Here is a 22,598-nt window from a genome sequence, read left to right on the forward strand (position 1 = left end):
TGCATTCATGTGCTGCATACAAATCAGATGGCACACAATATATAATGTATATTATGTAGCGTGTGTGGAATTCTTCTCACAGGGTTTGCTGCACACAATTTAAATTGAATTAGTTCATTACATTCAAAGCATATTTGAAGCTCGCTCTCTTTTTCTCAGAAAGACAAAAATAAATAAATAAATAAATAAATAGATAAATAAATAAATAAATACAATTCAACCAAGCAATATTGTTGGGCATTGTTTGAATTTGGACAATCTGGGTTGCAAACAAGTCTCAATCCTAACTTACAAAAAAATAATAATAATAATAATAATATAAAATAACATTTGCATGGTTTAAATGGGGGAGCTAACCAGGGAGGAAGGAAAGGAGCTACCACCAGTTATTTTTGGACAAAATCCTTTGAACTACTTTTTGACTGTTAAGAACTTTACTATGAATTTCTGTATTTTAAACCAGTTTATTAATAATTTAATAACACTGGAATTTTTCACAAGAGAGCTTCATTTTTCAGGACCTTAAGAAAATACAATATCATACTGTATTCCGTGAACCTGGAGGTGTTTTCTCATATCTGAATGGTCCTCAGCGTGGCAAAATTTAAAATCAGAACAATTCCAGGAGAACCACGATTTTAGTCGCGGTTTCACTCGATTCTTTATGCCCAAATGACGGTTTGAAAAATTCAGGCACTTGAGTTGCTTACCTTGTGCAAAGACGTTCTTTCCACCAGCTGAAAGGGGGAGGGGTCAATGCGAATCTGCTCCAAATCCATTGGCTTGTCCATCTCCGCCTCCTCCCAGGCTTTTATCTGCGTTTGCCAAATGACGGGATCGAACTTATCATATGGTAACTTTTCTGAACGGCGGCGGTACTGTACCTCGTCTGGCAACATGGTGTCAGTCAGTGTAGGTGGAGCTGTTTCCTGGAGGGAGGAATAAAACAAAGAAAATCAATGAAGCCGCCATCTTGGATATTCCAAGTCAAAAATAGCAAATGGCAGGGTGACGTTACCTGTGCGTCAGTCTGCCCAGTCGACGATGACGAGGAGAAGAGCCTTTGAAGGGTCCTCCGGACAGAAGGTGCTTTGCGCTTGTCTGAAAACGTGAATATAAAAATAGAGAAGAAGCATCGTTTAAATGGATGAGTTGTTAAGTGAGTTGCAAACTGACAATCGGGTCGAAATTTTCCAACGTAAAAATGACAATGAGAAAAGTTTGTTTTGTTTCTACAATGGCATTGCTAGATAAGCTCATCGTTAACCCATCTTCTTCTATCACTACTATTACTACTACTTCTACGTCTTCTTCTTCTTTGTATTTTCTGGAAGTCCTCTGGCACCATGCTGCCTCTCACAGGTCAGTCTTTGTACTACAAGAAATTGGGGGAGGAGACTCACGTGACAACACACAGCCAAAAGTAAACGACTTGCAAACTGGCACACTGTAATGGAAAAACTGCTGACAAACTTATTTAAAAAAAAAAAAAAAACATCCTACAAACTTAGGAAAATAAATAAATAAATAAAAACAACAAAAAACATACAAACTTATAAAAAAAAAAAAAAGCACAAAAACGACAGAATTGTCAAAGAAGACGCAACTGGCCACAAAGACAGAAAACCGGAGAAAATCATAAATTTGACACCTGTGAGGAGCTACCTGAGCTTGTGTGATTGCCGGCGGGCTCCTGAGATTTGGGGGACGGGATGGGCCCGTTACATTCATCCAGCACCGGCACACCCTGGAAAAAATAAAACACGCGTTCATATTCATCCGCATCAACGCGGCACCGTAGCGAGCCGTCCTCATCGACCTCACCTTGTCCGCCCCCTCGTTACCGCCCTCCTCATCCACGAAGGTGAAGGACTCCCAGCTGATTTTGGAGACTTGGCTCGGTGAACTCTGGCCTTTCTCAAAGACCCGCCTCGCTGGCGAGAGCCACCAGTCTATGGCGGCTTGGAGCTCCATCCTCTCGATGGAGCCCAGAAGAATCATAGATTCTTTGCAGGCATGGAAGGAACATAGCCATTTTTGTATATGCATAGTATATTTCCCAATTTAGCAAATTATTAACTTGCCTAACCTTTGGAGTCGACAAGCGGGATGGTTTTCAGTGTGGTGGTCTCCAGCAGATGATTGACTTCCCGATAGGTGGAGTGAGATGACAAGAACTTGACCTTGCGCACCATGATGTCCTCCACAAAGATGTTGTACTTGCTAAAAAACAAAAAACAAAAGAAAAACCACCACCATGGACATGACGAAACACCTTCTCGGCTCATAACGCGCGGGTGCCAACCCTACCTGATGTGCCCGAGGGCCAGCTCAGGCAAGTACGGCAGCTTCTTCACCTGGATGATGGAGTCGTACAGCGAAGGCTGCAGGCCCTGGGCCACCATGTTGGCCAGGATCACCGCCACCATCATGGGCAGGATGTGAGAGATTTGACCCGTCAGCTCGAAGCAGATCACCGCCGTGGAAACGGTGTGAGTGACCGCGCCCGTCATGGCCGCCGCTCCTGGTACCAGGGAGCACAAAATATTGGCGTATCATTCATGCATCTGTATCATTATTGTTTATTAATTATGACATGCACAGCTTTTGTTTGTGTTTGGTCTGGATGGATTTTTGATGAGACAGATGGTCGATATTTGTAAACTTTGAGCACGTGATGGGAGACGTACTTCTGATGAGGCGACAAAATTGATCATGGGAAATCAGTGGGACAAAATGTGAAACGATATTATCAATATTGCGATAAATCGTGATACTTTGCCTCCTGATAGATTATCGATACACCTAGGCCAAGTATCGCGATATTTGTAGTCAATATACAGCCACTATAACGGCACCATTGTCCATTACTAATTGAGCAATTACTTGGCAGACCACTAGGGGGAGCACCTCATAAGAGTGGCGGGGAAATGTACGTAAGTCTTCATGCGAAGAAGACTCATGAGCTTACTTTTATTTGTGTAAGACATTTATCTGTCCAGCAACTGACTCTGAGTTTTGCATAGGTTTCTATGAAAAATGAGTATTATGTCTTCAATTTTAACATTTGAAAACATATTTTCTATGTTTTGACTTTTTGAAGCACACAATTTTTGAGGAATACTAATATTGATTTAATTGGATTTAATATTTAAGTCATTTCATTTACTTATCGTATCGTATCGTATCATGAGATACCCAGAGGTTATCACCCATAACTGTGATATCAGAAGCCAGAAAAAAAAAAAAAATTGTTCAACTATTTCTCAATTTAAAAGGGAAATTGTATAAAAATGTTTGCAATATATATCGTTAATAAAGGTGAAGACAATTTACAATTTTGATATTTTAACGAGAAACATGATGTCAACAAATGTGTTTTGCCTTCACGGGCCATATTAAATGCTTTGGTTGGGCCAAATTTGGCCCCCGGGCCTTGAGTTTGGGGCTCGGTAAAAGAGATACATTTAAGAAGAAAAATATGCACTATGTGTATGTAAATAAAAATCTTATCCACAATATTTTGATTTTTGATTAAGAATAACTTGATAAATAATACTTTTTAATAAATATCTATCTTAAGGGTGGATTATTAGTCAGTATAATAAAAAACAAACTCATTAAAAAAAAAAAAAATGGGGGGAAGGTGGAAGGGGATTTCCGCTGAGGTAATTTTAAAAATTATTTAAAAATATATGCTGTAATGACTGAGTTTAATAATAATAATGATAATAATAATGATGCTGATGATAATAATAATAATAATTATAATAATAATAATAAAGATTCAAGTTCAAAAATTTATCTTCCAATCCACTCCCATAATAATAATAATAACATTTTTGTGATCGGCTTTCTATAAAGGTCACAGTCATCATCCATTGGAGGCCATATTTCATTTTCCGGCAGAAGGTCAATGTGGAGGACGCCCGAGACTGACCAATGACGGCGTAGCCTCCCGGCAGGATGCGATACACGATCCCGTCAAATAGGATTCCATTTGGGAACAGAGTGGCCATGATCTCCCCTACGAGGCGACCAAAAGCGGCTCCTGGAGGAGCGAGAGAAAGGCACGCTTGGTGAGGAACAACCAAGAGAAGCTGCTCAAGGTCAGCAGCCGGTAACTATGCTTTGCATCACTAAAATAAAAAAATAATAAATCCTCTTACCTAATATGAACACTGGCATGAAGGCGCCCGAGGGGATGGGCATGGTGGTGGAAACTGCTGACATCCAGAACTGCCACATAAAAACAGGATCAGGGAAAGGATGGTGAGCAATCCCAGAGGTTGTGTACACACTCGCTCAGTCATACGTGAACAGGTACGACGACACACTCAAATGACATAAACGTCCGATTGCACATGGTGTTAAAAAATAAAAATCCGTCACTATAACCAGTTCTTGATTCTTTGTCATGAGATGTGCCAAAACTAAGTTAAATGTCGACGCATACTTAAAATAATCACTCAAGAAATTTTTTTTATTTTTTCAGATTTTTAGGAAATAAAAAATTCAACGATTTGCATCACGAGGAGATGATTTAGGCAAAAAAACATAATTTTTGCAAAAATAAATAAATAAATAAATACATAAATAAAAGGTTAAGCTTTGGTTAAGGTTGAAAAGTTCCTTAGTGCTACTTGAATGTTTTGACCAATGAGAGTGTATCGCTGCTCACCTTCATGACGAGGAAGAGGAGGAGGATGACGAAGACGCTGACCTGAGGGTGAAGCCACACGGCCGAGCGGCCCAGGCCGGGTGGGGGGGCGTCTGCTGAGATTTTGGTCCAGGTGAAGTTGTCGAACAGGGAGTTGATGCACTCTCTGGGCATGAGCTGCCACGGGAAGATGACGCTGGATTTGTAAAACTCCCAAAAACTCATCTCAGAGGAAGGTGAAATTCAATACAAATGCAGAGGAGCGGCACATTTGATCATCGCTCTCGTCGCCACTGGCCAAACTCGGCAAAGGAGATGGCAAAAGAAAAATGATGTCATAGTACGGCGTGCTCAAGCTACACAATGAATTAGTCCGGTCATCCATTTTCTATAGCGCGTGTCCTCAACTTACAAGTGATTCTGAGATAAGAGTGCTAAATTTGGTGACTGAACTTCACAAAAAGTAGCAGTTTGACAGAAAAAAAACGTTTTAAACTGTTAAACGCATCTCCAAGTTGAAATTTACTGTCAAATTAAACCTAATAGAAACAGAATTACACACTGTGAATTTCAAACAACCGCATAATTAACAAAATAACTAATAGTGAAACAAACTAAAACTAAACTAAAATTAAGCATTTATTAATTAAATAACTAAAATCAATAAAAACTAACAAAACCACCCTGAAAACTAATTAAAACTAAGTAAATAAAAAAAATAAAAAATAAAAACCTGGACAGCACTACACATAACTTCACTTCAGAGCGGTTAGCTGGCTTAATGCTAACCTACAATGCAAAACGCTATAGACGGGTTAACAAAGCTAGCATCGATGTTGCGGTGTAGTAACCGTTTTAGTGCGACTATCTGAACACAACTTAGACAGAAGCACGCAAATAGAGAGAATAGAATAGAATAGACATACAATAATTTTTTTTATGTGGTCTCTTCTATCGCAGATATTCACCTATTCTGGGTCTATAAAATATCAGCTGCAATAAAAATCAGTGCACCGTAACTCACGTCCGGCGTTCATTAACTCATTTGCTCCCAAAAACGTATAAAAACATTCTATTTTAAATATTGCTATGCTCCCAAAGACGTATTTATATGTTTATGTTTTTCAATGCTAGAGCATACAGAAGGTTTTGATGTAACCTCTGAACTGAAACTACAAAAACGGCCAGCAGGTGACAGCAGAGTATAAGAGATTAACCAGGGCCATGTTGCAACAAGCTCTTTTCCCCACTGTTTTAAACAGAATTGGGAATAATGATGAGACTTAGATATATTCTAATGCTAATTGCTGCAAAACAGAAACAGATAGAAATATGCTTTTTTCCTGATGAAAGATGAAGCTCTAATCTTTCTTTTGGTAGGGTCCATGTTTTCATAGCAATAGAACACAATATTTTGTGGGCCTTGCAAAATTCAGTTAAAATGGCTGGGGGTGAATGAGTTAAATGCTATTTGATAGACAACAATATTAGCACAAGATGATTCTTCCTCACCTCGCCAGCCATAAACTGCCCAAATCCAGGAGGAAACGTGAAGGTGGCGATGATCAGCGTGACTGCGCCTGGATAGATCAACCGACTGGACACACACAAACACACACAAACACTTTATACTAGCAAAACAAAAACATTGGATTAAGGCGAACCAAATGTGTTCTGCCTGCCCGTCTAATGGCGGCGATGAGTGCTTCCAGATTGTCGGGCCGCAGGGGAGCAGACACTGAGTGAATACCTTGCCAAAAGGTTATTAAAGCTCTCCTGCTTCCTGCCACCATGAAGACTGATGAGCTCATCGTGCAAAATAATGTGCTTTACGTCAGCAGATGTTCAAGTGAGGCCTTCAAGCTAGCGGGTGTCGCCACACAAAGTCGCATTCAGTAAAAAGCTACGAGATCTCAGCTCGACGTGCGTCAAAGACGCGGAAAGTTAATCAAGGTTTTGTGACGGTAGCAGATCCTCCAAGGTTCAAGAATGGATTGAGTTTATGCTTCAGGGGGTCCACGGTTTTGTGCTGAATGTAAATACGTGCGTGCGGGACTCACTGCTTCGTCAGGAAGCGCGTGAGCGCCGTGGGTCTTCTCATGAACAGGACCACCTGTCTGTTCAAGTAGACGAAGAAGGCGCCCAGGAAGCCACACGAGATTCTGGAAGCGGAGAGACGAATCCCTTCAGATAGGTTTTTCATTTCATTATGCACACGCCCGCGTGCACACATTACCCGATTATTGCAAACGCTGGCAGCTCCTGCAGGTCAAAGGGGAAATCCATGCGGAAGTTGGTTTTGAAGAGAGCAGTGATTGTGACTGTCAGGGGGAAAAAAAAACAAAAAAACAAAAAGAAACAATCAGCCTCAGTTGAAGAAAATAATACAATTCACGACAAATCAAATTGCTTTTGATTTCATTCCCAGTCTGCTCACACAAAGCCTCAAGGTCAAATTTTCATGTTATCTGGGGATTGCTGTAATGTGATATATTAACTAAAATTATAGCCTTCAGATCCGAGATTTCAACTGGACTTAGTATTTCCCGTGCAATTTGGCCTTTTGACATTCAGCTACACGGCTATCCGCTGAGAAATTCCGTAAAATATCCTCCAAAAAGTGATTTGCATGCAAATTAAAAGCTTAAGAAGAAAAAAAGGTCTGCAGAATTTTGAGTGGCTTTTTGCATGATCTTGCTAAACCAACAAATAGCAACACATAACCTGTGAGACAGACTGTTGATCATCTAGCACAGATGTATGCAGATCATAGTAAGTAAAAAAATTTTTTTTTTTAAAGTATCTAAAATGGTTTATTTTAAAAATAAAATAACTTATGCTCATTTAAATTGAAATGTACTGTATTAACTACAGTTTTTGAAAAATGATGTGCACTTTTTTGTACTTTACTAATATAGATTTTTTTATTTTAGTATGTACTAAATCAATAACTAATGACATAAATGAATGCAAAATTCAACGAGTCAATTTTAATGTAATAAATTTAGGGGTAAAATTGTTATATTAAGACAACAAATCAAATTGGTTCCTTTAATAAAAAAAATCAAATTAATTTCTAATTTTTGTATCGCAAGTTCTTCTAAATAAACAAATGTAAACGAGTAAATACTTCGTCCTTTTTTGACACTTGTCGAAACGTCACCGTAAAACTGTACTGTACATTTTAATAATATTTATGTAGTTTATTATTCCCAATAAATACATTTGTCAATTATTTAATGAGAAAAATGTTGTTGTTTTTTTAAAGGGTCATAAATACAAAATTAACCAATTTATTGGGGGCAGAATCTCTAAATCTTAGAAATTGAAAAAATAAAATTAAAATAAAACAAAATTCGATCGAGAAGAATTTGGGCAATAACAATTATTTTATGACTTTATATAGCAGCACAACTGAAATAAAACCTGCACCTGTCCTCCCTGTCTTGTGCTCACCTGCTCCTGGCTGTGCCTGCCTCACCTGCGCCTCGTTATTATCGGATGACCTCACGTATTTAACCTCGTGTCTCATTCTGTCTCATCGCCACTTTGTTGTAACGATCCAGTGTTTCTTGTTCACGCCGCTGACCCAAAGTAACCTCAGAGCCGCTTTGTTTGAGTCTCACTTTTTTTTTTTTCATCCTGGACACATTTAGCTTTCCAAAGTATACCACAACATGTGCAATTCCTAGAGCGCTGAAAACTAGAAGTCGACACTCCGGCCACAATTTATTTAATCTCATTAATGTTGATTTTGTGTATGGAGGCATAATTGATATAAGCTCAAAGTCTCTTTATAAAATGTATATTCTACCTCAAATACTGGAGAGCACTCCTGCGATTGACTTCACATATTGTCGAATCTGTGATGACGTATGACGTCTGCTGGGGACTGGATTACGCAGATCAGTTCTTAATATGCAGTGGTGTATCTGAACTTCCGCTTAAGTACACAATGTGATTACTTTTGCCAACTCTGTTAATAATCCTAATCTCCCAATACGTGTCCCCCACATTTGGACAATTGTGCAAACACGCTGCTTATACATTTATTTATACTTGAGGGGGAGGAAGAAAAAAAAAAAGACGAAGGACTTTGCTGTCACAACCGGCTACTTTCTACAAAATGCCAGCACTGCAGTATTTCCAGTGTGCGTGCGCGTGTGCGTGTGAACTGCGTCTCACCAGCATCCTTGTTCCATACAGAGAGCACCCTGAATATGAAGGCGCTGAATGTGGCGGCAAAATATCCCCGCCAGTAATTCCTCACTGCAAAGTAGGTAGACGTGACCTCAATACTGAACAACACCCCTGGTGGTGGCGGAGGAGAGAGAGAGAGAGGAGAGGGACAAAAGGGAGGGATGGAGGACAGAGGAGGAAGGAGAAGAGGAGGATTAAGAGGAAAAACATGAAGTGGTCAGCGACGTGGAGACGTGGAGAGGGAGAGAGAAATGAGTTAAAATATGCTGAGGGAGACGAAAAACACTTGGAGTTGAGGGCATAATCATACACAAGAGGAGGGCCACTAAACACACGAGTGTGCTCTTAAATATAGGCACACATAAACAAATACACACACATTTTAGTGACTCAGTTGACTGAAAGTTAATATTGTGGTGTCTTGAGATACAAGTAACCCCACTTGCGACTTGATTAGTTAACATTTCTTCAAAAAATAAGCTTCAATATGTTTGCTGCCACTCGAAGTTGACGTTTTGTCTAAAAATAAGCAATAAATGAAGATAATTACACTTTGTGTATTTAAAACAACCACATAGCTTTGCCTTAGGAAAGTGTTCTTAGCTTAATGCTAGCACACAATGCAAAACACCATTGCCATGCTAAGTGAACAATTCTTCTTCTTCAAAAAAAAAAAAAAAAAGAAGAAGCTTCAAGATATTTATTTCTACTCGAAGTTGAACATAAAACGAGTGTAAGAGAATTACACTTTGTGTATTTAAAACAACACATTACTTAGCTTTGCCTTGGGAAAGTCCGCTTAGCTTAATGCTAACACACGTTGCAAAACGACATTGACATGCTAATGTTAGCATCGATAGTCGCGGGTTTAGAAGCAATGAATTCTTAGACATAAACGGTGGAACAACACGGACGGATAGTATAACAATACTTACAGACATATATATATTTTTGTCATTCTCCTCAAAAAAATGATTAACATTAGTACAGAAGCTTACTAGTTACTACATAGAGTAGAAAAAGAAATACAGTACTAGTCTTCTTTGTGTGTCTTCATGACTGTATTATACTGCCTCCCGGTGGCCAAGGTGGGCACACCAGAGTGAGTAGTTGAATTAATTGAATTAAATCATGAAGTTTCCATTCTTCTTCTTCTTAGGCTACTCTCTCTATTTTTTTTAAATGTTTTTATAACACACAATATAATAAAGAAAGAAAGATGATCTGAGGTGCATGTGAGCCGCACGCTATAGTTTGCCCACCGCTGCTGATATATTACATGAATCAAAGTTTCACAAATACTATTTCAAACAACCAGTCTCGATGACTGCTAATCAGTTTTAAAACCTACGGTAATATCCCCGCCGACATGATCATCTCGCGTAAACTGCCGGGACCACAGTGGAGGTTGACGAATGGCAGCAAAATCAAGCGCGAGTACAATTAATCCCCGGCATTTTTATTTCTCAGCACTTTATCATTCATGTGCCAGTGAAGCAGCAAAGTGTCATTAAGATGATAACTTCATTGATTGATCACTGGTTAGATGATCACACACACATCGGGATCCGTTGTAAAAAGAGCAGTGTGAGGGGGGTGCAAAGTTGTGCAGTACCTCCTAGCGGAGTGCCGAAACAGCATCCCACCCCGACGGCACAGCCGACAGTCAGAATATCTGTGTAACCGTAAGGGTTCTACTGACACAGACAACAGAAGGGTGGGGAGGGAGACATCAAAACAGGTGACGGTGGAGAGGAGGGGCAGGTTGGGGTCGTGTGACAGTGGGGGAAGCAAAATTGGGAAAAAACAAAAAAAAAAGTGAATAAATAATGATTTTTTTTTTACAAGAGTGAGTGAGTCATAAAGGTGTGAGGAATCATCACAACAACAGCGAGGGAGCGCATGCATCTCGGCAGCAGCTTTGCGGGAAAAATCAAAGTCGATGCTACAGGATTTGGGCAAAAGTATTGGGACGCTTTGTCACCGCACCGACAGGAAGTGACCGCTTCGAAATGGCAAACATCCATCCATCCATTTTCTTGACCGCTTATTCCTCACAATGGTCGCGGGGGCTGCTGGCGCCTATCTCAGCTGGCTCTGGGCAGTAGGCGGGGGACACCCTGGACTGGTTGCCAACCAATCGCAGGGCACACAGAGACAAACAACCATCCACACTCACACGCACACCAAGGGACAATTCGGAGCGCCCAATTAACCTGCCATGCATGTCTTTGGAATGTGGGAGGAGACCGGAGTACCCGGAGAAGACCCACGCAGGCACGGGGAGAACATGCAAACTCCACCCAGGAAGGTCCGAGCCTGGACTCGAACCGGAGACCTCAGAACTGGGAAGCGGACGTGCTAACCACTCGACTACCGTGCCGCGAAATGGCAAACAATTGTACGCAATATTTTGCTAAGATGAAGAATTCCAACTCAGGTTGAAATAAGGGCCAAATTTTAACTCCCTCACCAGAGGTGTGTCCCAATACCTTTGTTCACATGCTAATATAGAAAGCAACTGAGCATCATTGTGGCCCTGGTTACCAAGGTTACGATCTTCTTGTCGCCACATACATTTAACACATTAAAACGCAAAGCAAACATAATGTACATAAAAATACTTTTAAAACCTCCAGGTGGGACTTGCCTCCCACTGGAGCTGCGAAGCAAGTGGCCACGCCCACAGCACACGCACACACCAACAGGTCCTGGTTATGGGTGCCGTTCTGGGGTTCAAAGGTCAGTAGGAGGTGGGGAAGCAAGGGGGGGGGGGGGGGGGGGGTGAATGAGAGGTGGGAATTAAAAGGGAAGGCACAAGGATGAAAAGGGCGGCCATGGGAGGTCAACATTATTACACATGCCACACATTAGCGTCATGCTATTAATACGAGGAAAACATTTTTCCCATTTTCATTACATATTACTTAATAAATCCAGTTTGTTTTTGTTGTAGAGCTGTCCAAATTATTTGATTAATCAACAAGTAGTCGATTGTCAAATTAATCAACAATTTTAATAATTGCATATTCGTTTGGAGCCATTTTTTATTTTTTAACCATTCCTATAACCAAACACGTATTCCTTGTTTCAAATGTTTATTTATTTATTTTTCCCGGGGGTTAGAAAAATGGGGAATTTCGGACGAGAAGGGGGTGTAAACAGCACACGTCACACGTTGTGTCGCCGCGTTGCCTGAAGGCTCCATCTTACCTCATAGACGCCAGAGAAGATGGACATGAAGCGACTCAGCACGGCGGCACAGATACTGGCGATGTGGACGAACGGACCCTGAGGGAGGGAGGAGGAGGACGAGGCGGATGACAGACAGACAGACAGACAGACGCATACAAAAAAAAAAAAAAAACACGGAGCGTTGCGTGTAAAACATCGAGTCGAAAATGGGTCGCGTGCTATCCAAACACATCAATCAGGGACTAATTGCCGGGTGAGATGGCCTTCGACGGGGGGGTGGGGAGAACTAATGCACTCCCTTGGAGGACTTGAATAATCAGCGACGGGGAAGCAGGCTGATGATTTATGATCCGCTAAACTGGCGGCAAGAACGGATGGAGTGGGGGAGGAACGAGGGGAAGGTAAAAAACATCTAAAGCATTCCCCCATATGTTATTGTGATTTTTATTCTCCACACTTTTTTTGCCTCCTGTCATTGTGACCTGTTTGACATCTATTAAACCCGACACAAAAAGGAGAGAAGACAGTTCAGGGCTCGCGAGGAGAGGAACTGACTGACACAATTCACTCCTGCACTCTCTGAAGATTCCTCTCCTCACCCTCTCTATTTATTTTGTTTTCCACGCATAATACTTCCAATTTACATTGTTCAAATTTCCATTAGCTTCAAAAATTACCAGGAGGTTATAATTTCATAATTTATCTCTCAATTGGCTTCATAAGCATTCCACTTGCATTCAAATCAGCATTTCAGCTATTAGCATTCAGCTTTCAGCATTCCCACGCAATTTCTCCAGGAATTGCACTTAGTCTAGTTCCCAGAAATTTTTGTAACATTGTGAATTGACTTAAAAAAAATATATATATATAATAATAAAACACTACAAATTACTTGTGTGTGCATGTGTGTGTATTTTTTTTTTTAGTTAAGCCAAAGCTGGTGGATTTTAGGCTAGCAAAGACTAGTCAACTATTCGAATTTACTACTCCACAATGACAATTCTAACATGATGTCGACTAGTCACTAATTATATTAGTTATTATTATTATTATTATTATTATTATTAGTCAATTACCTTGATATAAATTCCCTCTACAGTACTTTTACCTCTTTGCCCACTGGCATCCCGCTGCCCAAGCCCGCCGTCAGGCCGATGACTTTCGCCACGAAGGCCTTCAGGGTCAGATACTCCTTGAGAACCACGCCCCTCAGGATGGTTTTCAGCTCGGGGATGCCGGAACCTGGATCAGCGGGGGGGTGCGAAGCAAACGTCTGTCACGCGCTGAGAGGGGGTTGATGGCAGGCCACGCGGCGTTTGATCATCCTACCGATGGCCTGCGGGGAAACCAGGTGACAGAAGAGCGACGCGAACATGACGAGGATCATGGGATAGCTAATCCAGGCCAGGTACTGGAGCGCCACGTTGCCCTTCAGCTCCCCGTGCATCCACTTGTAGGCTGCGGGACGGGAGACTTCCGTCATTCAAAACGTCAATCCGACGCTGATGCACAGTGAACCCGCCTCGGCTACCTTGCAGGCTCTTGGCGCTGGTGTAGTCCATGCTCCAGCTGACCAGCGCCATGGTCACGCCAAGGAGGACCAGGAAGATCCAGTCCTCCCCCATCTTGTTCACAATGTAGCGCCGCATGCGAGCCAAGCAATCTGGATAACGGAAATGAATGATTCCGTTTATCAGTGTGACACTCGGTTGTTGGAACAATCGCTGCGAGTGATGATGAGGAGGTGAAAGACTTCATTAGTGCACATTATGATGAACACATGTAGGATTCTATGCGGGCATAATTTTCCTTATATTGTAAATATAAATGTCAACTATGGACATGACAATTGATTATTCGGTCAATTGATTGTTGAGACATGTCAGTTGTATGGAATTGAAAAAAAAAATGTCAAGTAGAATTTTTTAACTTTTATAAAAATGAGAAAAACAACACTATAATATTGTGTTTTATTAAAAAAAAAAATCAAGTTAGTGCATCAAGATGATTCATTGTGTGACTCCTTCTGGCCACCAGGGGCAGTATAACAAAGATATGTCCAATTGGAGAACGTTTGAGAGCATACTTAGTAGAAACATCACGATTTATGGTGTTTTAAATGTATTAAACATAAACAAAAGGACTTCCGACATTTTACAACTTGTCTTAAATGCATGTATAAATTATATGTTAAATGATGTTTAGTATAGGAGGAAACTTGTATTTTGTAGGCCGTAGGCAGTATTGTGACCCGTTGTGGGCTTTTTGATGGTTCTGACCAAGCCATTTCAAAATAAGATACTGCCTATGGGATAATTATTAATTAAAGAATTATAACTGTAATCCAATAAAATATATCTCTTCCAAATATAATATTGGGGTTTAAGGAACTGACCAATAAGAGAAAAGGTGGTCTTCAAAGCAGCACATACTGTCCACTTGTTTTTTTGTTTTTTTTAACTTAAAAAATTGTGACCACCCCGCCACCCTGCCTCTAGTCTTATGCTGCCTTCATGTGGTATCGTAATTATGGTAAATACCACATGTCAGGTAGAAAATTGCACGTGAACGCCTCCTCATGTCGTATTTTCTACTGGAGAACTGGGAATTTATTTTCATACCCGAGTTTCCACGTTGAGTGAACTTTTCAAGTTTCAACATGGCGGAGAGCACACAAGGATTTGTGAATGGCAAGAAATATGAACACTAATGAGGGCGTTAACGTCCGCTACCACAGCAGGCTGTTTTGGAATCTACACAATTACGTAGCATACACAGTTTTGCTATAACAACAAAATCACATGAAAAGAACTCGGTCGTAATTAGGAGTAGTCTGCTCGCGAGGTGGGAGGAACAAGATGGCCGCCCAGTGACTTCAACGGCTATCGGCTATCCAGTCATTTATAAACCTCAGCGCGTTTAGCATTGTCTGTTAGCATTAGGCTAGCAGATTTTCTGAAATCAACATTATGTGGTTGTTTGAAATACACTTCATGAAAACTAATTACCATTTTTATTATCATTAATTTTCTTCACTGGCTGCCTGAGAAAAAAAAAAAAATCACACTGGTGACTCTAGGGCCTTATCGTTAGCCATGCGGCTTCTATTTTGAACGTTCAAATATGCTTCCTTACCCCATTAATAAGGACATTGCTGTTTATCCCATTATTGGCCAGCAACACAACATCCATCAATTTGCATCCATTCGGGATATGAAATATACTTTCTGCTAAAAAAAAAAAAAAAAAGGCTGCTTGCGGAAAGGCGGCTAGAAAAAGAATTATCACTAATTGACAGCCAAGCCATGCCGATGCCGTGCGCCCTTTCGTCGATGGGAAAATAATTTGGTTTGTAGCTTCTGCAGCGGTTCTTATGAGACGGGCGTAATTGAGAAAAATGCATGCGTACTCGATGGAATCGGGTTATTTTTATCTTATTGCCAAACTAGAAAAATCATCTTCAAGATGTATATAATTAAACATATTAGTGCAAATATTTTTTTTATATTTTTTTAAAGGATCGCATTCGATCATATAGATGATTGTCTATGCAGAAAAAACGTCCCCGATATAAATCAGCACATCACCAATCAAGGATATGCTCGTTAACCAGCCGGAAGGCTCACCTTGACATTTGGAGTAGGGGCGTGGCTTCTTGGTGGACGAGCTGTGACTGAGGTGCGACTCCAAGATGACGGGATGCTGATGCCGCCGTCCGGTGCCTTTGCCGGCGGCGGCCGCCGCCGCGTTGTTCTCTCCCGCCTGTCGTCGCCATTGTCTCTCTGTCAGCAAACGGGCCGCCTCCCGCCGGGCAAAATTTCCAAGCTGCTCCCTGTACTCCCCGTACAGCTGCAGGAGGCGAAGGATGACATATCAATGGTGGCTTTGGGAGAAATCTATCGATTCTTAAACGTCATAATTAGGGGTGTCAAAATTAGTGCGTTAATTTTGAGTTCATTTAAAGTTCTTTTAACGCTGCTAATGTTTATTTTTAACGTGCAATTCATGACCGCCTGTACTGGGAGAATTTCAACAGGCGTAAAAATTTGGCAGTAAAACATTTAATAATAATTCATATATTTGTGGAGACTGGGGTCAAGTGGTATTTTAAAGTTTTAAAACTGTGCAAAATTTCACAAGTTACTTCATGTTAAAGATTCGATAGCGGTCACCAATGTTTTACAAATGCAATTATGCTATCTAGTGGCAGAAAATGACATCAACATAAATCTATATAACATTTTTTACAGTACATCTTTTTAATTTTAACTCAATTTTACGAATTATTATATTACTGTATCAATGACTAAAAGATGCAGCCCTTTTTCTATTCAACATTTTTTCCACTTGAGTATGAAGATTTAGAAAAAAAAATATTGTAAATTTTATTTTTATGATTAATTGTGAGTTAACTATTGTCATGCGATTAATTACGATTAAAAAATGTAATCGCCTGACACCCCTAGTCATAATAAATGTGTTAGATACGAAGTGTTGCTGACTTAGCAACATTCTCGCTCAATAGAAGAAAGTTAATTTGTAGTTCGAAACATATTTTGTTCCCAAAAACGTATAAATACGTTCTATTTTAAATACTACCATGCTGTCAAAAACGTATTTATACGTTTTTTTGTTTGTTTTTTATGCTAGAGTATACAGATGACTTTCATGAAGCCTCTGAACTGAAGAGAATGCTTGAAGCAATGGCAGTTAATACGAAAACGGCCAGCAGGTGGCAGCAGAGTATAAGAGATCAGCCAAGGCCATGTTGCAACAAGCTCTTTTTCAACAGGTTTGTGAAAAATGATGAAAATTAGCTATATTCTAATGCTAATTGCTACAAAATGGAAAAAGATACAAATATATGCTTTTTTCCTGATGAAAGAAGAGACTCTAATCTTTCTTTTGGTAGGTTCCATGTTTTTATAGCAATATTCTGTGGGCCTTGCGAAATCAGTCCGAATCCAGTAAAACAGCCAGCAGCGAAGGGGGTTGCTTATGCAAATTAGGCGATGACATCATTTAGTGACTTTTAGGACAGCCAATAGCTGGGGAGTTGACGACATAGACACGAGTGATGTTAACAACCCGGCCAAATTTGACTGATTAAGAAATTGCCACATATATAAAAAGAGGCTTCATGACTTACAACGAGGCACTCTAAAATGGCTACGCCATCATGAAACATGCTAATACTAGTTTTTTTTTTTTTTTTTTTTCAATTACTATTTCCAAATTCACACCAATTCTATTTTTAGACGTGGCCCGCGGGACGCTCGTGATGGGCCTCCGTGGTGCCCGCGGGCACCATATTGAGTACCGTTGCTGTAAGGGATACGCACCAACCTGAATACCCTGCAGACAGAAATAGACAAAACGGGCATCGAGATCGGAAAAACCCCCTCCCCGAGCGGAGGCCGGCTCTGGACGGCGGCCACACGAGGAGATCCTGGAAAGGGAGGACATGACACGCCGCCACATCTTCCCCTTCCGACTATGCGCGCTTTTACACCTTCAACCCTGGTCACACGCGCACAACTCGACACCCCGCGATCCGGCCTGATCGCTTTGCACTCATTAAGAGCACAGAAGCTGTGAAACGCGGCGCATCCGCGCGCAGGCGCACCGCGTGCAGCCCAAAGCTGCAAATTGCTCGCAGCAGAGCAAGACGCTAAATCATACCGGCCTCCACATTTGGCTCACACGGGAAAGGAGAGCCGGCCAGGAGGCCCCAAAGAGGACTAAAGCTCCTCTAACTGGTTATAAATCTACACACTAGTTGCACTTTAACGCGTAATCCGTCGGATAGAAATGACACCAAAACCACATGGCACAGGATTTTTTATGAAGATAAGAGCAACTCGAGTCACATGACCGGGAGTCAAGTCAGACTAATTCACCGTTTTTACGACTCGGGATGTGATTTATCGATTCTTTGAACCGATGAAATGAGAGGCGCAAAAATTGCACGTTCACTCACTCTGATTGTTCACGCTGTTGGAAACAGGTGCAAAAAGTGTTGTTGGAGAAAGTTGCTGTAAAGTGAAAATAAAATTTTGACAGCACAGAAAACAGCCAAATTTAAGTGGTTCCGAAAAAAAAACAAAAATCGGCATGTATGTTGAAAAATCAAGCTCTTCTCTCGACTCTCAAACAAATATCAATATTACAACCTGATTTTTTTTTTTTTTTTTTTTAACCATTTCAGATCCATAGATGATTGCAGTGGACACGACATATTTGCGTCTAAACCAATAAAACGCCTAATTTGGATGATGTCAACACTTCTGGCTCATGATTGGATCCTAGCTTACCAATCGCAAGTTGATTTTCATGACGTTCATTATTAAAAACTGTTACATATAAGCTTGGTAAGTTTACAACATGTTATAACCATTTTAGACAACAAATAAAACCATGATAACCACCCCCCCCCAAAACAAAATAAAATAAATAAATAAATAAAATAAAATAAAATAAAAAATACATGTTCTTATGTGGGAAAACTGTCAAAATCAGAAAAAAAAAGCCTACATAATTGTCTTTTTTTTTTTTTTGCACGTTTCAAGCACGTCTAGTCTGATTTATTTTTATTTTTTTCAAGTAGTGTAATTCAGTTGTGAACTGCAGTCATTTAGCTTTAACAGACATTTGAAAACTGTTGTCATCAACAGCAAATATGCTCATTACCTTTCCACCAATTCATTTCATTCTTTGCTAATGAACTTCCCATTGCTACCCATGCTTTAACTAGATGGCCTTTCAAAAAATCACAGAAAAAGACAAGATTGCGGGGAAAAGCTAATGAATTGGCTGTGTAAAAAAAAAAAAAAATCTCACTGTGTCAACATATAATTAATTTAGTATGCAACAAAGTGAGCTGTTTTCTGGCTGGTCCACCATAAGCACCGAGGTAGGAAGCTAGCAATCAAGCTAGCTAGCTAGCTAGCTAGCAACCTAGCTGTCTTTTACAAATGTAAAAGACTTGTACTATATTAGAACTAGTATACTAGTTTTTGGTTTTAAGGTGGGATCAGGGTTATAATAGTTTCGGATTTTTCATTACAGTTTATCATGATTATTTTGTTTTGACTTTGCTTTTTTTTTCAGTTTTAATTTGTACATTTCTCAAGCTCATGTACATTATTTGACAAAATTACAAGATGAAAACAAAGCACATTTTCACAGTAATTATATTGTTATGTAGTTTCAATTAGTTTTCCTTTAAAAAAAAAACAAAAAAAACATTTGTTTTTATTTTGTTCATGAAAATGCTTTTAAAATTTTGTTCCATTAACTTTAATAAACTTGTGTGGAATACAACCAGCCTGATATGAGCTCAGTAGTCAATAAGAGTTCAATTACATTATTGCTTTTTCGCACAAGCTACATAAATGTTAAAAAAAATTGCCAAATTGAGAAATACAGTATTTAACTGCACTCTTATTTAAATGCTCAGTTAAAACAAATGATAATTATACAATACACATTTAAAACATATTGTCTATTAGTGTATATTGGTTGTCTAAATACAGTAAGTTCAGAATTTAAATAAAAATATGAACTCTGTAGAGCGAGAAAAGGAGTATAAAGAAAAAAAGTCTTACTTGATCTTAAGACTATTAGCACGAGCGTCAAATATTCTTTCAAATCACAACAAGCTCCTTCTCATAATCAGCTTTTTGGTGGTGGCCAAATAAAAAATAAAAAAAAAAGCGCGCCGGCAGAATTTGTCTGATAAATTCATCTCATTAAAGGCCACTGTAGTTAACATCTTTCGTCTCTACTGTCAGCATTAAAATATGCACACACAGCCCATTAAAAAAATAAAATAAAATAATAATCATAACAATAAAAGATTTGTAGAAGATTGATGAGAAGAATAAGGGGAGCTGCGCCTGTCAAGCCCTCAGAGAAAATCAAGCCACCAAGAGTGAAAATAAATCAAAAGCTTTTTTTCCTTTCTCATCCGGATCTTTACCTCATCATCACTTGACTTGGGCATGACTCGGCAGCGTCCGCGCGTGCTGTTCTGTCACCTGTCCCACCCGCACAACTGACGAGCTGCGCCGCCGCGCATTCAATTAACGCCGCGCCTCCAATCCATCAACATCAGCTCGCAGGCGCCGTCAAAGTCAAAGGGGACCGCCGCTAACTGTTCGCAGAAGCAGCAAGCAGACGGGCTGGCGTGACCTTTGACCTTGGGAGCGGGTCTGCGAGGGCCAAGTAACTGCACGGCTTATGTAACATAGCAATACTCGAATGTTCCCAGAATGATGTTTTTATCAACTCATTCCCAACCCGCGTCATTCTTTTATTGGATTTTCACAGATTTTATTTTTTTTTATTAGTCTCTTCTTTCATCAGAAAAAAAGTATATTTCTATCTGTTTCTATTTTGCAGGAATTAGCATTAGAATATAGCTAAGTTTCATCATTATTCACAAATCTGTTTAAAACAGTCAGGAAAACAGCTTGTTGCAACATGGCCCTGGTTGATCTCTTATACTCTGTTGCCACCTGCTGGCCGTTTTTGTAATAACTACCATTGCTTCATACATTCTCTTCAGTTCAGAGGCTGCATCAAAACCTTCTGTATTCTCTATCATAAAAAAAAACAAAAAAACAAAAAACAAAAACATGATGTTTAAATGCATCTTTGGGAGCATAGTAATATTTTAAATAGAACGTATTTATACGTGTTTGGGAGCAAATGAGTTAATATTTATTTGCGTTTCTTAAACTTTACATCTTTTTCAATTACTGTAATTCATTTGTTAACTGGTAATAATAAAAATAGTCATTTTTTAAAGACAAATTATGTTTTCCACACAAAATCACCACCATGATTGATGATGAGTTCATATTTATTGGAAAATATTGGCAGTAAATTCTTATTATTTATTAGAAAATATTTACAGTAAATTGCAATTTCATCACAAAATAACTGTGCACTACTATGTATTTTATTTTGTTATTAATTAATTTTACTTTCTCTCGGGGAAATAAAATTTGAATTAATATCAAAATGGGGTTCTCATGATTAAGACATACTATTGAAATAATGAGATTTTTTTTTAAGTCGAATTGTTAGAAACAATTGAATTGATGAATAATATTTATTTACTGAAACTTATCTAAATATAAAGTATAATAAAATATAAATAAACAAATAAATACAAATATAAAGTTGTGAAAACAATCTGCTCTTGCATCAACACTGTAACCCTAATACAAAATATAATAAAAAAATATTAAAACTTTCTTGCACTTGTGTGTTTTTGCTCATTCATTAATTTTGCTAAAATAAAATAATTCAGATCAGTTATGGCAAAAATCATCTATTAGTTGGAAAAAGCCAGACTAAGCCTTTGTATATTATGTATAATATTTGACTCATTAACTGCGGACCAAACTTACAATAGACTGCAGAATATGCAGATAATAATCATTTATTTTAAATGAGAAAAAATGGTCCCCAGTTCCTTGATTAATATCCTACACTTGCATATTTACTCGGTGAACGGTTGAAAACAAATGTGGGAAAGACATTGAAAGCGCCATTTGTATTCTCTGCTGTCTCCATCTGTCAACCTTTGTGTTTACGTTCGATACCGTCATGTGACCTTGGGGTGTCGCTTAACTGGAGCGCCCCAAGGTGACCCTTGCGCAACGTTCACACGCTTCTGATGTTTGGAGCTGCCGGAGACTCGCACAAATTTGCTCATTATCACTCTGGCCCGCTTTAATGTACAGCTCTGCCGCTCATTAAATTATTTATTTATTTATTTATTTTTTCCCCACCATACTGTAAGAAGTGACTGTGTGCTCGTTCTAAGTCTCCCGGGATGATAAAGAGAGAACTGCGTCTCTCTGCTGTGAATGCAAAACTGGCGTTTAATCACGCTGCTCTGCTGAGCTGTCAGGAGCTGTGAATCTGGTCATGTGACTTGGCGGCCATTACATTCCAATGAGACCGTCATAAGCAAATAAACGGTAAATCACAGCTCAACTGTTTTGTAGGTTTGGTCATGTGACATTCACAAGCTGAGCTGCGATTGGTCACCTGAGCACATTGTGATGTCATTTTCAGTCGACAGCAAGTTGCAAAATGTGTTCTTTTAAAGGTACTAATGAAAATATCAAATTTATTATCGGCAAAATATTCATGTTTGACTGCCAAAAATGGCTAAATAAGTAAAGTATCAGTTTAACTCATTTGATCCCAATAACGTGTAAATATGTTGTTTTTTATGTTTTAAGTGTCCCAAAGACGTATTTATACGTTTTTTTGTTTGTTTGTTAATGCTAGCGCATACAGAAGGCAGCCTCTCAGCTGCAAAGAACGGTTGCAGAAATGGTAGTTATTACACAAACGGCCAGCAGGTTGCAGCAGAGCCAAGGAGATCAACCAGGGTCATCTAGAAAAAAAGCTCAATTACTTATAATTTTAAATAGATTTTTGAAAACTGATGAAACTTAACTCTCTTCTAATGCTAATTGCTGCAAAACGGAAACAGATAGAAACATACTTTTTTTTTTCC

At 39.4% G+C, this 22,598-nt stretch overlaps 1 protein-coding gene across 4 annotated transcripts in view; it reads right to left on the reverse strand.

Moving 5' to 3' along the window:
- The window catches only part of clcn1b (chloride channel, voltage-sensitive 1b), a 36,770-nt gene that overhangs the window by 1,503 nt on the left and 12,669 nt on the right, over positions 1-22,598 (reverse strand). The window contains exons 4-24 of one of the 4 annotated variants that reach the window (XM_077526826.1): positions 15,682-15,904; positions 13,587-13,718; positions 13,385-13,513; positions 13,164-13,297; positions 12,074-12,151; positions 11,485-11,589; positions 10,476-10,554; positions 8,846-8,971; positions 6,897-6,981; positions 6,721-6,822; positions 6,173-6,257; positions 4,724-4,837; positions 4,170-4,239; positions 3,941-4,051; positions 2,311-2,524; positions 2,090-2,223; positions 1,825-2,006; positions 1,666-1,747; positions 1,019-1,101; positions 885-929; positions 711-842 (exon numbers count right to left, since the gene is read on the reverse strand). In XM_077526826.1, the coding sequence (XP_077382952.1) occupies positions 711-842; positions 885-929; positions 1,019-1,101; positions 1,666-1,747; positions 1,825-2,006; positions 2,090-2,223; positions 2,311-2,524; positions 3,941-4,051; positions 4,170-4,239; positions 4,724-4,837; positions 6,173-6,257; positions 6,721-6,822; positions 6,897-6,981; positions 8,846-8,971; positions 10,476-10,554; positions 11,485-11,589; positions 12,074-12,151; positions 13,164-13,297; positions 13,385-13,513; positions 13,587-13,718; positions 15,682-15,904 (2,445 nt within the window). Of the gene's footprint in view, positions 1-710; positions 843-884; positions 930-1,018; positions 1,102-1,665; positions 1,748-1,824; positions 2,007-2,089; positions 2,224-2,310; positions 2,525-3,940; positions 4,052-4,169; positions 4,240-4,681; positions 4,838-6,172; positions 6,258-6,720; positions 6,823-6,896; positions 6,982-8,845; positions 8,972-10,475; positions 10,555-11,484; positions 11,590-12,073; positions 12,152-13,163; positions 13,298-13,384; positions 13,514-13,586; positions 13,719-15,681; positions 15,905-22,598 lie in introns of all 4 variants that reach the window. The other 3 variants (XM_077526825.1, XM_077526823.1, XM_077526824.1) reach the window with 3 other exon arrangements.

This window comes from Festucalex cinctus, chromosome 7 (genome assembly GCF_051991245.1).
Source record: "Festucalex cinctus isolate MCC-2025b chromosome 7, RoL_Fcin_1.0, whole genome shotgun sequence".
NCBI classification, from domain to species: domain Eukaryota; kingdom Metazoa; phylum Chordata; class Actinopteri; order Syngnathiformes; family Syngnathidae; genus Festucalex; species Festucalex cinctus.